The following is a 14,601-nucleotide window of genomic DNA, read 5'->3' on the forward strand; positions in this document are numbered from 1 at the left end:
TATGGTTTAAAAGCCACACATAGTTTTTGTAACTCTACTAAAAAAAGGAAATAAAATTCACAGCTCTCTTATAGAGGCTTTTCTTTATCTTTCACATTGCCAGTAACTTTATCACTGTAGTACTGAGAAATATGTACCTAATACAAAAACATGTGTTTAATTATTCCTATGTTAACATTCACCTCTTGTGTCCTCAAAGTGCATCTGAAAAAACTTCAGACATAGACAGAGGAAAAATCCAAGATCAAGCAATATATACAAATAACTTTATTTTGACTTTCAAGGTACATGCTGGCACACCTGTGAGCATGTGTGGTACCCAATCCAGAAGAGAAAGATACAAAAACTATTCAAAAAGATACATCATGATAAAAGGCTGGGGCACAGTTCAGTTGTATAATTCTTTTTTTTTTTTTTTTGGCCAGTCCTGGGCCTTGGACTCAGGGCCTGAGCACTGTCCCTGGCTTCCTTTTGCTCAAGGCTAGCACTCTGCCACTTGAGCCACAGCGCCACTTCTGGCCATTTTCTGTATATGTGGTGCTGGGGAATCGAACCCAGGGCCTCATGTATACGAGGCAAGCTCTCTTGCCACTAGGCCATATCCCCAGCCCCAGTTGTAAAACTCTTGCCTAGCATTTTACCAGGCCCTGGGTTCAATATCCAGTACTACCAACTTCTCCAAAAAAAATATGATGTGTATAAGATCCCTTCTAAAAGAACAAGTACATTCCACACAGAGCATTTTAAAGCTCAAGATCCCACCAGAGAACTGAGGTATAACTGACACGAAGAGTCTTGCAAGCTTCTCTTTTGTCCTATATTCACTGAAGTCTCATCCGTTTCTCAGGGGGGCCTTTAGTGCTCGCAGTCTGTTGGACATTCTTTGTGGTCTCCTTCTCCTCAGATTTTACAGTTTCTGGAATGGGTTCTGCCTCTTTCTTGGTCTGTTCCACTAGATATCCAAAGCAGTTTTGTTGTTGTTGTTGTTTTGGAGATGAACGAGGGTAAAAGGATAGATTAAATTTAGATAATGGTTAATAGGAATAGTTCACTTTTTCAAATTCATTTTAATGGCTATCTCCAGCTCCACCTTGAGTTAATTCCTCAATCAGATGTAAGAACTCATTTGTAAATTGAACAACCTCAAGGAGATTTATGACACTAGACAAAAACACATGGTATTTAAATAGGTCATCATGTATAAATAAGAGTTATAATTATTGTATTCCAGTTTCAATTGTAGTTCAGTATCTGTTTTCAATGAAAAACTACCTCAGGTCATCCTAGGTTCTTCACAATCCCTCCATACCTACTCTTTTCACATGAATTCATCTTTTAAATAACAGAGTATATCACTACCACAAAAGCCCCACCTGTTTGCAAAGATGAGAAGTAACAAACCACAATGAGAGCCAGGAAGGACAAAATGACCACAGATCTTCTCACATGCTGTTACTGTCACTTTGTTAAATAGAAGTTTGGTTTTGTTTCAAGCTTAATAAGAATATCAGATAAAGCATACCTGGGATAGGCTTTTCTCCAGACTTTTGCTGTAATTTAAAAAACAGGGGATAAGGGGAGGGGAAAAAAGAAGAAATAACAGAAAACAGAGCAGGTTAGCAAAGTTTTCTTCTTGCTTTTCTAATTCATAAAGCAAAGTTACTGTTTGTGTACCATAAAAATTGCTATTCATGTATTATATAAATACATTTTTCATTTTCTACTTCTTAGTCCCATTCCAATAAAGACAAAATAATCACTGATAAAAACCACTGATCATTTTAAAAAGCACTTTCCCTCCACACAAAGGCTACAATACTTTACAAAAAGTCAAGTAGAATCCAATGAGAGGAAATGATGGAGCTTTTAAACAGGATACGGACAATAAGAAAGCAGATTGAGAGTGATGAATCCTCTGACTTTTAAAGTTGGCAGGCATGAGAACAAAAGAGAAAAAAAAGAACTATATTCCCTTCTATTTCCTTTTCCTTTCTCCTCTTCCATTTTTATTACTTGTACTATTTACTAGTATTATCCTGATTTCCTTTTCATTTCTTTCATAGTTGATTAGTATCTTCTATGTTTGAATAGTGTATCTTTGCTCTCTTATTCCTCTAAGGTTACTAGAAAGTGAGATGATTTTTTTTTTTCTTTTTTGGTACCAGTCCTAGGGCTTGAACTCAGGGCCTGGGGTGCTATGTCTGAGCTGCTGCTGCTGCTTCTTCCTCTTCCTCCTTTTTTTTTTTTTTTTTTTGTCAGTTGTAGGGCTTGAACTCAGGGCCTGGGAACTATCCCTGAGCTTTTCTGCTCAAGGCTAGTGCTCTACCACTTGAGCCACAGCTTCACTTCTGGTTTTCTGGTGGTTAATTGGGAAAGAAGAGTCTCACAGACTTTCCTGCCTAGACTGACTTCAAACCACAATCCTTAGTTCTCAGCCTCCTGAGCAGCTAAGATTACAGTAAGTCACTGGTGCCTAACTAAGATGGTGATTTTTTATTTTTCAGTTTTGGGCTTGAACTCAGGACCTGGGTGCTGTCCCCAGGCTTTTCTGCTCAAAGCTAGTGCTATACCACTTTGAGCCACAGCTGGACTTCTGATTTTTGGTGATTAGTTGGAGATAAGAGTCTCACAGACTTCCCAGCCCAGATAGGCTTTGAACCATGATCCTCAGATCTTAGCCTCCTGAGTAGCTAGGATTACAGGCATGAATCACCAGCACCAGGCTGAGATGGTGATTTTTTCAAGACTACTTATTCTATTTCCATAGTGGAGTTGTCTAACATGTATGGTTTCTTCTGGAGCTAGTTTTCTTCCCTGTGAGTAGTTCTGGAGATTGGGCCTTGTCCCTTGAGCACAATGAATGAATGCCTGTCTACTGAACTAAACCAGCCTAGTGGTGAGAAGCTGCTCCTCAAGCTCATACCCACCTGTTACTGCCTGAACACTGCAAATAATTCAACTGAAAAAAATATGGATTATGAACAAATTAAACATTACAAATTGGCAGGAATTAGTACATACCTTAAAGTAACAACTCTGAGCCAAGTGCCAATGGGCTCATGCCTATAATCCTAGCTACACAGGAAGCATAAGTCAGAAGAAATCCAGTTCAAGGACAGTCTGAGCAAAAAGTTCAAGAGATACTCTTCCCCATCTAAACAGTTGAGTACAGTGGTGTATGTCTGCCATCCCAGCTACACTGGAGAACATAAACAGGAGGATAACAGTACAAGTATGTGCCAGGCAGAAAGTGAGCCCCTACTTCCAAAATAATCAGTTCAAAAAAGGTCTGGAGATATGGCTCAGTAGTAGAACACCTGCTTATTAAGTGCAAGGCCCTGAGCTGGGAATATGGCCTACTAAAGTGTTCGCCTCTTATACATGAAGCCCTGGGTTCAATTCCTCAGCACCACATATATAGAAAAAGCTAGAAGTGGCGCTGTGGCTCAAGTGCTAGAGTACTACTAGCCTTGAGCAAAAAGAAGCCAGGGTCAGTGCTCAGGCCCTGAGTTCAAGCCCCAGGACTGGCAAAAAAAAAAAAAAAACACAACAACAAACCCAAAACAAAACAAATACAAGGCCCTGAGTTCAAACTCCATGATGCCAACAAAGTAAGTAAGTAACTAGATTTTACAATGAGTGAATTGTTGCAACAGGCAAAGCTCAAACACTAGAGTATCTAGGAAGTATCTAGTGTCTAGGAAATACAAAACCCTGAATGCAAACCTAGTACCACCACCATCACTCTCTCTCACACACACACAGAGACAAAGATACAAACTGGTAGACTAGACAAAAAAGAAACAAGACCCACCCATTTTTTTCTTGTAAGAAATGAACCTCACTGGAAAAGACAAAGGCTTAAAGAAAGGAAAAAGATGGAAAAAATGTTTACAAAGTGAAATAAACACTACTGGACAAATAAAACACAGGTATCTCCCAATATAACAACAGTGGGTAATTTTAATACCTCACTCTTATTGATAGGTTACCCAAAAATTAGTCATATGTTCTATTACCTGCACAAATTTGGGTGGAAATTTTTGTCTGAGATCTACAAGTAAGGCATCCACACGCTGTCTCTGAAAAATAGAGCTTGGTTCTTCTTTCCTTTTGGCTTTAGGCTTGACTTTATCTATCAAATATGAAATCCAAATCAAAACACTGCTTAATAGTTAAGCCTCTTGTGTTTTACAAATCTTTTTCCATCATTAACATATTCAAGCTTCATTATTTTCAATAGACACTATACCAAGGTGACTCCCAAAATAAGCTAAACATAATACACAGACAGAAGGGCTCTAGATCAGCTTCCTAAATGATGTTAAATCCTTTCATTTGGAAAGGTGGTAAATATGTCCTTTTTTTTTTTTTGGTCGGTTGTGGGGCTAGAATTCAGGTCCTGAGCCTCTTTGTGGCACTCTACCACTTGAGCCACAGCACCATTTCTGGTTTCTGAGTGCTTAAATGGAGGTAAGAGTTTCTGCACGGGCTAGCTTTGAATCACGAGCCTCAGATCTCAGCCTCCTGAATAGCTAGGATTATAAGCATGAGCTACCAGTGCCTGGCCAATGTCTTTTAAAGAAACTTCCATTTCATTATGTAAGCAGGGCTACTTAAGAATTATATGACTAAAGTTTTTCATAAATGTCTAAGTGTATTTTAAGTGTATCAAGTGGTCTTTTTTCTTTTACAGTAATAATTTTATGAATGTGGTCTCTTTCAAAACATCTTTCATATTTTACTTACAGGAAGCACTCTTAAGTTTTGGGCGTATTTGAATCTCTGGCATTATTACTCTTGTACTTGGGGTCATGAGGTCAAAAAATTTATTGTAACACAAGAACTGTGATAATTTTGGTTATTAGTCTGATAACTGAGTTGACTACTATGTGACTATTGAGCAAGTAGTGTATTCAGCACAGGTTTGCTAGAAAAGGAGATGATTCATACCCAGGATATGATAGCATAGGCCAGAGAAATTTCAGCAGGCTCTTTAGAATGACATGCAAACAAGTGGCCTTTTTCCATGAAGAAAGGGGGTAAAGAAAGCTAGAAAGAAAATTCCTGAAACTATTCACAAGTGTTGGGGGGGGGGTGCTGTTTGGGAACTGTCTCTAAATAAAGGGGTTCCTGATGTTGTTCTGAAGTCCATTAGGACAGGGAAAATAGCCCTATATCAAACATCCTTGCCTGCACCTACTATAAAGTCAAAATAGGGCCAGGAATAGTGAGTGACTCATGTCTGCAATCCAAGCTACTTAGGAAGTAGAGACCAGGCAAGCCACAATTTGAAGCCAGCCTAGGCAAAAAGTTAAGGAGATCCTGTGATTCCAACTATATGAGAGGCATATGTAAGAGGACTACAGTCCAAGGCTGGCCATGGCAAAAACACAAACCCTTACCCAAATTACTCCACAGGTTTAAACTCTTTATAAAGGCTCCTTTTGCCATGTAATTTATTCTGAGTTGCTTTTGTCAAAGAAGGAAGTAAGAGAATAGGAATATTACTATACACACATTTCTGAACATGGTGAAAAAGCAATGGTAGAGCAGAGTAGTAACTGTGGGAAATAGGATGTCTGCTGTCATGGTGGATATAATACAAAAGGGTCAGAAAACAGCCTGGCCATCAACAAACAAGGCTGTATGAACAGCCTCTCACCCACTCTACTCTGAAGATCAGAGGGAGATTACAGGTTCCAAATCTCAAGATGATACAACAGGCAGTAGGAAATACCTGCTTGTCCCTTAGCACTATTTCTCCTCTTTGTGACCCACATATTTTAAAACCCTGAATCACTCTCACAAAAGTTACTACTTACCTAGCAGATGAAACTTATCTGCTCCTATGTGAAAGCTATTACTATATATACTTATTTATTTATTCTTGCCAGTCCAGGGGCTTGAACTTAGGGCCTGGGCACTGTCCCTGAGCTTCTTTTGCTCAAGGATAGCAGCACCCTTACCACTTGAGCCACAGCCCTACTTTGGCTTTTTCTGTTTATGTGGTATTGAGGCACCAAAACTAGGGTTTCATGCATGCTAGGCAAGCTCTCTACTACTAAGCCACATTTGAGTCCAACTACATCTACTTATAAAGAATCACAACTGCAATAATGTTACCATCCTACTAAAACATAAAGTACACCTAGGAAACATCAATATCCTTTTACCTAAGAAATCAGATTCAGGGAGAGGAAAGGGAAATATAATTGAGGGGGGAATTTGTTCAATTTCCACTGTACACATCTATGGAATGATAACAATGAAATCCCCTTGTACTAGTTAATGTTTGCCAGTAAAAATATTTATAAAAAGAAACCAACATCCTTAGAGGAACAAAGACCAATTTAGAGGACTAGGTATATATAGCATCAGGATATAGCACTTGCATACAAGTGGTGTTCGGTTCGGTTAAGTAAGTACCACCACCACCACCAGCAACGTGCATGCACACACACGCATGCACACACACACACGACGGGGGAGGACAAGTGTATTTTAGAAAGATCTAGGTGCTCTACCTTGCTCTTCATGGTCTTTGAAATGCCACCAATATCCTTTGGAAGGATGATATCGACAGTAGGACATAGCTTCATCAAAAGCTGACTGAATGCCATGAACTGCAGTAAGCTTGTGGAAAAAAAATCAAGTATTAAATTTCTCATTTGGTCAATCAAAATTTCCAAAGTAAATACAAAATATTATTTATGTAAAGACAAGAATTTCCCATTTTTGCTTTTTTAAAGAACCTAAATTACTATATAATGAGAACTGTACCATCATCTCTCAGTAATCTACAAGGATTGGTTCTAGATATCCCAGATACAAAAACCCCTGTGTGCGCAAGTTTTTCACATAAAATGATGCAGTATTTGCATATAATCTACACATTCACCTATTTACTTTTAATCATCTCTATATTACTTATGAGACATTATGAAATGTGAATGCTATGTAACAAGTTATTCTATATTGCTTTGGGAATGACAAGAAAAAGTCTGTACACATTGAGTACAGGCACATTTTGTTTTTTTTGTCAAGAGTACTTTTAAACCAGCAAGGGTGTAGAACCCAAGCACAATGAAAGCCAACTGTATCCATTAACACCGACTTGGCCCCCAGTAAACTGCAAAAGACATTCTAGTAGTCAACATTTTATGCCAACTTACACAAGGGAGAAGAGTTCCTGTTTGTTTCTTGTAAGCTAGATATTCCTATTAAAATTTTCTTTCGTGTATAAAGGATGTAAGGACACTTACCACTCTGGAGTTTATAACCGATCCCAAGTCTGGTGCCTGATAGATAACGCCAGCAATGATATAGTAGTCAGCTAGTGGGATGACTAAAGCAACAGGGGAAAAAATGTTTATGAATACATCTCTGGATATAAATTGCTAGACAGATCTTAAATTAACAGGCAATCTGACATTTTCCTAAATTAAACCAGGAAAGTGAGGCAATTTTTGTTTTTGTAAATAAAGTTGTTTTGGGAGACAGCCACAAGCATTTATTTACAGGTTATCTATAGTTACTTGGGCAACAGTTGAGTAGTTTTGCCCAGAAAGCCTAAATAATTTATTTAAATAATTTATTTAGGCTTTAGAAATAAAGTATGTCAAATTCTTAGCCAAGAGCAATGTGCCTCAAACTTTACTGAATATCTGAATCACAGTTGCTCAATTTAATGTCCATTTGGAACCTGTTAAAATGAGATTCTTTTTTTTTCTTTTTTTAAAATTTTTATTGTCAAACTAAAGTACACAGAGGTTACAGTTTCATACGTTAGGCTCTGGATACATTTCTTGTACTGTTTGTTACCTCCTCCCTCATTCCCCCTCCCTCTTTCCCTCTCCCCCCATGAGTTGTTCAGTTGATTTACACCAAACAGTTTTGCAAGTATTCTTTTGTAGTCGTTTGTCTTTTTACCCTGTGTCTCTGGATTTTTTTATTCCCTTTCAGTTTCCTAGTTCTAATACCAGTATACACGGTTTCCAATGTACTCACATAAGATTCAGAGATAGTGCAGGTACAACCACAGGAAGGGGATACAAGAGGGTCATCAATAATAGAAGCTACGGTTTCACATCACATGTTGAAAGTAATTACAACAGTGATATAAGTCATTTCCATAACATGGAGTTCATTTCACTTAGCATCTTATATGTTCATAAGGGTATAGCTATTGGGCTCTTTTGGATCCTCTGCTGTGACTAGCCTAAACCTATGCTAATTATCCCCTATAAGGGAGACCATAGAGTCCATGTTTCTTTAGGTCTGGCTCACTTCACTTAGTATAATTTTTTCCAAGTCCTTCCATTTCCTTACAAATGGGCAATGTCATTCTTTCTGATAGAGGCATAAAATTCCATTGTGTATATGTACCACATTTTCCTGATCTACTACTGGTCTACTGAGGGACATCTGGGTTGGTTCCATATTCTTCTCATCAGGTAGGCATAGTGCATTTCAAACAAGTTCCCAAGTGTTGTCAATACTCATCAATTAAAGCAAGAGAACACAATAAAAACAATCTCTCTTACAGCAAGCAAGAGAGATGTTGGGTTCACAGTAAAGATACTTTATGCACTAAACTTGCCTCTGAGTCTCAGGGCCGAGCCCTAAGGAATAACATAGCTGTTACTGAGCCTGGTACCAACTGTGTGGCTTCTGAATTGTCTCACATGGTCTTGCCTTTCTTCTAAGGATGTCTTTCTTTCCCTGGCAAGAGACTCCAGATCTTTCATTTTGAAATTCAATTTGGATTCTGGAAATACAACTTCTTTAGCAAGTCATTCTCTGGAATCATTACCAGAGTAAGGGTTGTTCCTAAATATCTACCTTGAATCCTCTCTTTAGTGTGACATTTTCCACAATGCTAGTTTGATTCCAGTGTGTCTTATTCTGGTCATCTCTAGAATAGATGATGAACTTGGCTTTTCAGACAAACTAAATCAGGATTCATTAGTCTTCAGTGTTACTTTTTGTTTTGTTTCTTTTTGGTACTGGGGCTTGAACTCAGGTTCCCATGTTCTCACTTAGCTTTGTCACTCAAGGGTGGTGCTCTACCACTTGAGCCGCATCTCTACTTCTAGCATTGCTGGTTACATGGACTTATTTTTTTTGGTGGTGGTGGCTGTGGGGCTTGAACTCAGGGCCTGGGTGCTTGTCCCTGAGCTTTTTTGCTTAAGGCTAGCAATCCACCACTTAGAGCCACAGCTCCACTTCCAATTTTTAGGTGGTTAATTGGAGTTAAGAGTCTCACAGACTTTCTGTTCTGGGCTAACTTTGAACAGCAATCTTTAGACCTCAGCCTCCTAGGTAGCTAGGATTGCAGGTGAAAGCCACCAGTGCCCGGCTTCCTCATGGACATTTCTGCCCTAGCTGGCTTCAAAATCTTAGCCTCTTGAGTAGCTTGGATTAAAGTGTGAGCCACCAGCACCTGCCAGTTTAAGTTCTTCAGCAAGCTTTAATAGTAAAAATCCAGGAATGAGTTTTGTTTGGGTACATAATTAAGAATATTCAATTGATCTACTAGAAACTTGATAAGGTTATATCTGTCATTTATTTTATAACAGAATTAACTCAAGTGTACTGAGATGAAAAGTTCCTTAGGATGCTTAAGGTTCTGTGGGATTCCTACAACTCTGATCACAGGAAAACAGGAACTTCCCTAATATTTAGGGCTTGGGGAATTGTCTTTGGACATACAGCAAGAAGTTCTCATAGAACATGGCTTCTGAAATATTTCCTAAGCAAGTGACAGTTATACCTGCTGTAGCCATACTGTACAAACAGTATGAGTATAGTGAACCCCTGATTTCCTTCTGGGATTCTGAAATTCTGTTTCACAGAGGATGCCTGTATTACCAGTCAGAATACAAATCCTGGACTTAGGAGTTTAATGAACCACACTTACTATGGCTCCTTTCAGGAGGAAAATCCTGCACAAGGATTCCTGTAGACCATACCCAATATGTCTTTTTCCATGACTAATCTCACTGTATATCCTTACTGTGTAGCTCTAATGAATTTTAGTGGTGAGTACAAAGACATTCTGAGTCTGATCAGACCACTTAACAAAGTACTAAGCATGTGTGGGGCTTGCAGAGCACCAAAACCAACTAGATCCACACCTCCTGCCAATAAAAACATATAGGTTGGGAAGTATATAAGATACTTTAAAAAGAAATAATGTCTGAAGTTTAATACTTTACCTTGAGTAGGAGACTGGCGCTGCTGCTTTCGAACGATGAAAAGAATAGGTTCTTGAGCATGCAAAAGGATATACTCAATTCCAACCATTTGACTGTAACAGACAGGTACCCAAAGAGCGATGAATGCCCACACAATTTTGTAGGACTTTCCAATTATCAGATAAATTGCAGCAACATTGTAAACATGACTAAAATTGCCTATGTTTGGTTTAAAAACTGACTATTGATGAAAACTGGGTGATATACAAGAGTAAGATTTGGTTTTTAAACAAAAACAAAATTTCTCTGCAAAAACTCATAGTGAATTTAAATCTAAGCATTTTTTCTTTTTACTTTTTATTTATCTGAGGATCATGGTTCAAGGCTAGCCAGTGCTGAAAACTCCCCAATATCAATTAACCATCAGAAAACCGGAAGTGTTGCTGTGGCTCAAAGTGTCTTAGAGCACCAGCCTTGAGCAAAATGAGCTCAGGGACAGAACAAACATGGATATTGGGTCTAACTGGCACCGTGGTGCATTATGAGACTTTTTTTTTTTTCAACTTTAACACTTAATGCAATTCAAAAAGTCATCACTACTCGGTTAATTAGGCTAATTAGGTTAATTAGCACTGAGCCTAAATAGGGCTGGTTTTTTAAAGGCAAAAATCACACATACCACACGCAGGTGGTCAAAGTAAGTTAAAAACACATTTGGCAATACTCTGGGAAACTTTGCAGTTTTCCCTTTAGTCACATGGTCATTGCATTAAAGCTACTATTCCCCATTAAGTAAGCAGAAGTTAGCAGAAGAAGCAGAGTTAGCAGACTGACAAGATGACTGGGCCAGCTCAAATAATGAGGTGAAGAAAAAACAAAGCAAAACAACAACCCCCACAACCCCTGGAAAGTTTCCTCTACCTGGAATCATACACAAGGCTTCCCAGAGCAGAAAAACCACTAGCGCTAAGAAACCAATGCATGCACAAAGTAGGTTGGCCTGTGGTGTCAACAGTCCTAGGGCAGCAACACCAAGGCCAGACTACGCCGGACCACCAGTCCCCCGAAGTCAAAAACTAGAACAACACTGGGACAAAACACAGAGTATGGAGACAATAAGTGTACTTTTAAAAACCACAGTGAGTCCCCGAAAGGGATGCACCGGTCCTGGAGGTACGACAACACCAGGTCGATGCGTGGAGTAGATGAAGCAAGCTCCAATTCCAAATCCCAGCTCCAAAAATCCATTTAATATATTGTCCTCGGATAGATGACATATCCGATATTAAACTGATAAGCACAGATACTTCACTTGATCTCAGCCAAAAGGCCAAGAAGCAATCTAAATCTAAATATTTGTAATCATACAAGTACACTGAATAGCATGATACAAAAAGCCAATCAAAATAGTATGTCACTTCCAGACCACACCCTATAAGTAGAATAAAAAATGTTAAAAAGTCATGAAGATCCAGCTATATATTCTACCCAAAGAGCAAACAGAAGAAAACCTTATCTGTAACCCAATACATTTTTTGAACTGCCAGATTATGTGTAAAAGCAACAGTAAATTGTCCTTAGTAGGTTAATTTGCCTCATAACAAGACATTTATAATACCATGGAAATTTAATTTCTTTCTTTTTTTGTGTGTATTTTTTGCTCAAGGCTAGCACTCTGCCAAGTTGAGCCACAGTGCCACTTCTGGCCTTTTAGTATAAATGTGGTGCTGAGGAATCAAACCCAGGACTTCATGTATACGAGGCACGCACTCTTGCCACTAGGCCATATTCCCAGCACATGGAAATTTAACTTTATAAAACCCACCCCCACCCCCCATATTTAGGTGACATGATAAAATTATACATAGAAGTTTCAGACACTTTTACAATAGTAATAAATTCTTAATTATTTATGATCTTAAGACTAAAGAATCCTTATTTTATGTTTGGCTAAATTTTTGCTTGTCATGCACTATATGTCTAACACTAAATTAGATTTTAAAAGGGCAATAATTATAGCTATTTGGCTGACAGCAGCTGTTCATCACAGGATCTAAACCCCAGTTTTACTTTAAGTAGATTATGAAATTATACAAAAGAAGACAGTAACTGCTAGTAAATCCTTTGCATGTCAAACCCACACAAATCAGTTTTTCTTCCAAACGTTCTACTTCATGATCTACAACTCAAAAGAACTATTAATGGCAAAATCTCTAGTTGGTGAAGATGCTATCATTTAATAATAACTTACTTCAAGTGTTCTAATGTTAGCCTCTGCATTTTGACCACTTCATTATTACAAGTCCTGTCATAAAAAGGATTACTTCTTTCTGAAAAGTAATCCAGTACACTACCACTGTTCAAAATGGGGATCCAAGAGCTGTCAACCCAAGAGATTCCCAGCAGATTATCTAGGGGAAAGATAAAAAAGGATAAAAGATTAGAAAAATAATCCAAGCCAACAAATATCTACTATGCATCTAATGTTGTATAAAAATGGCATGGCCCCGAGCTTCATTCTCATTACCTAACAGAAGAGAGACATATGCAAGAAAGCAATGACAACATAATCTAGGAAGCATTATAATAAAGGTAGGGTTAAATGAGTTATAAAAGCACAGAACAGTGATATTTACCTAAAGGAGTAGAAATAATTTTTTGTAAGTATAGGAGGTAGGTGTACTCACTGTATAATATATGATAATAGTGTCGGTGGCTCTTTTTCTGTTCTCACAGTGATTTTAATGTATTTTATTATTAATACTCATAAGCAACACAAATGTGTTTACATTACTCATCAATAATTAGCAATGGACCCAATTCATAGTAATTAGCAAATGCTTATAATTCATAGGCGGAGGAGTATAAACAAGTACGATTTACTCTACTAACCACAAATGTTTATCAATTCATTTATACAGACTTAAATATCCATCTCCATTATCCAAGGACGGTCAACCACAAAATGCTTAACTGGGATTAAAAGTACAGTCTAAGACTGTAAATAAAACCATTATCCTTTTCACTTTGAGGCTGTGTTCCCAGCCGCATGAAGAGACTATATCACCAAGTTAAACAAACTCCAACCACTTCATATAGAACATCTCATCTTGAACATTCTAATCCTAGCTACTTAGGAGGCTGAGCTGAGGATCGCGGCTGGAGGCCAGCTCGGACAGCAAAGTCCGTGAAAACTCTAACCTCCAATTAACTACCAAAAGTCCTGAAGTACGCAGTGACTGAAGTGAGAGAGCTAGCGTGGGCAGTAAAAACTCAGGGACAGTGCCAAAGTGCTGAGTTTAAGCCCTAGGGACTGGCTTCCCCCAGAAGTCAACCGTACAAGGTACCGATTAAGGGGTTACAATCTCCACATTTATTCACTGGTTGATTTAGCAACTACTTCAGGACCTCAACATTTCAGCTGTGAAAAAAGAAACCACCCCCTGACAGGTTAAGCTAGAAAGTTATGCTAGACTGGTTATGCCGAAAAGCAAAGCTAACAACGGAAAGACTTGGGCATTCTCGCCCAGGGACTCCGGCGGAGCGACAGCAAGAATAAGGATGCCTCCAGGCCAAACCCCAACGGGTGGAGTGGAGACATTTACCCCTTTCCTCTCTATGCACAAACAGCCCCCGGTCATTACGATACAACAGCCTCAAGGCTGCTGCAGAAACGTGCGTAGAACAACAGAACTCCATCCGAGGGCCCAAAGCCCGTCGGCGCTTTGAAGATTCCCCTCAGAGACCAGGAAAAACTTAGTAAATTTCTAAAGACAAATTAGGCACTGTTCAGAAGAACCTGAGAAATCTCCCGAAGGGATCTGAAACTCCAAGCCAGTGTCAAATCAGAAAGAAAGCGCAACAGTGCCAATCACCTCGGATATCGACGGCCGCCATGATCCCGCAAGTGCCTGCAGAGTCTTCTTCCGGCGCAGAGTAAATGCGTAACGACGAAGACGGCAGAACGGAACGGCGAGTTACGGGTCGTCAAAAGAGACAAAAATATCTGCACTCGAGAGTCAAAAGGACGAACTGGGTGGGGATTACAAGGGGGCGTGGCCGGTGAGCAGTAGGGCGGGGGAGCGAGCAGGAGACAGAAGGGAAGTCAGCAGGAAACTGGGAGCAGTCGGTCTGGGAAAGGGAAGTAGGACCGGAAAGGCCAAAGAAGAGGTGTGGGGGCGTGGGGAAGGAGAGGCGGCGCGAAAAGGCTGAGTACTGGAAAAAAACAAACAAACTAGACCTACAGGAACAGATGGAGTGACACATTCTGATAGGCTACATGTAGAAATAAATTTATATTTCCATACTAAAAAAGAAAATGGTGATCTACTAATGATTCGCTAATGATGTTGCATAAATGAATTTCTCTAGCTAAGTAAATGTAAGCACCTCTTGGGTATCC

General features: G+C 39.1%; 1 protein-coding gene and 1 non-coding gene across 3 annotated transcripts; both read right to left on the minus strand.

Annotated features, from left to right (window-relative positions):
- Positions 1-613: 613 nt before the first annotated feature.
- On the minus strand, positions 614-14,139 carry Med6 (mediator complex subunit 6). Of its 2 annotated transcripts, XM_048362374.1 has the most exons (8): positions 14,075-14,139; positions 12,451-12,610; positions 10,221-10,312; positions 7,266-7,348; positions 6,528-6,636; positions 4,020-4,135; positions 1,523-1,550; positions 614-952 (listed from the first exon to the last, which is right to left on the minus strand). In XM_048362374.1, the coding sequence occupies exons 1-8, from the start codon at positions 14,094-14,096 to the stop codon at positions 822-824; spliced, it is 741 nt and encodes a 246-aa protein (XP_048218331.1). In that variant the 5' UTR covers positions 14,097-14,139; the 3' UTR covers positions 614-821. The 2 variants fall into 2 exon arrangements, with proteins under 2 accessions (XP_048218331.1, XP_048218332.1); XM_048362375.1 differs by lacking the exon at positions 4,020-4,135.
- Positions 11,351-11,541, minus strand: LOC125363722. Its single transcript, XR_007213310.1, has one exon. It is a non-coding gene; the product is annotated as a U2 spliceosomal RNA (small nuclear RNA).
- Positions 14,140-14,601: the final 462 nt, after the last annotated feature.

The sequence above is a fragment of the Perognathus longimembris genome, chromosome 14 (genome assembly GCF_023159225.1).
Source record: "Perognathus longimembris pacificus isolate PPM17 chromosome 14, ASM2315922v1, whole genome shotgun sequence".
NCBI classification, from domain to species: Eukaryota; Metazoa; Chordata; class Mammalia; order Rodentia; family Heteromyidae; genus Perognathus; species Perognathus longimembris.

Bases quoted from the DNA above. Each gene is read 5' to 3' on its own strand.
- Med6 (XM_048362374.1), bottom strand. From the start codon at position 14,096: ATGGCGGCCGTCGATATCCGAG. The intron at 12,611-14,074 runs GTGATTGGCACT...TCTTTCCCCTAG, and splicing joins GGCGGCCGTCGATATCCGAG to ATAATCTGCTGGGAATCTCT. The intron at 10,313-12,450 runs GTAAGTTATTAT...TGTCTGTTACAG, and splicing joins CTAACATTAGAACACTTGAA to TCAAATGGTTGGAATTGAGT.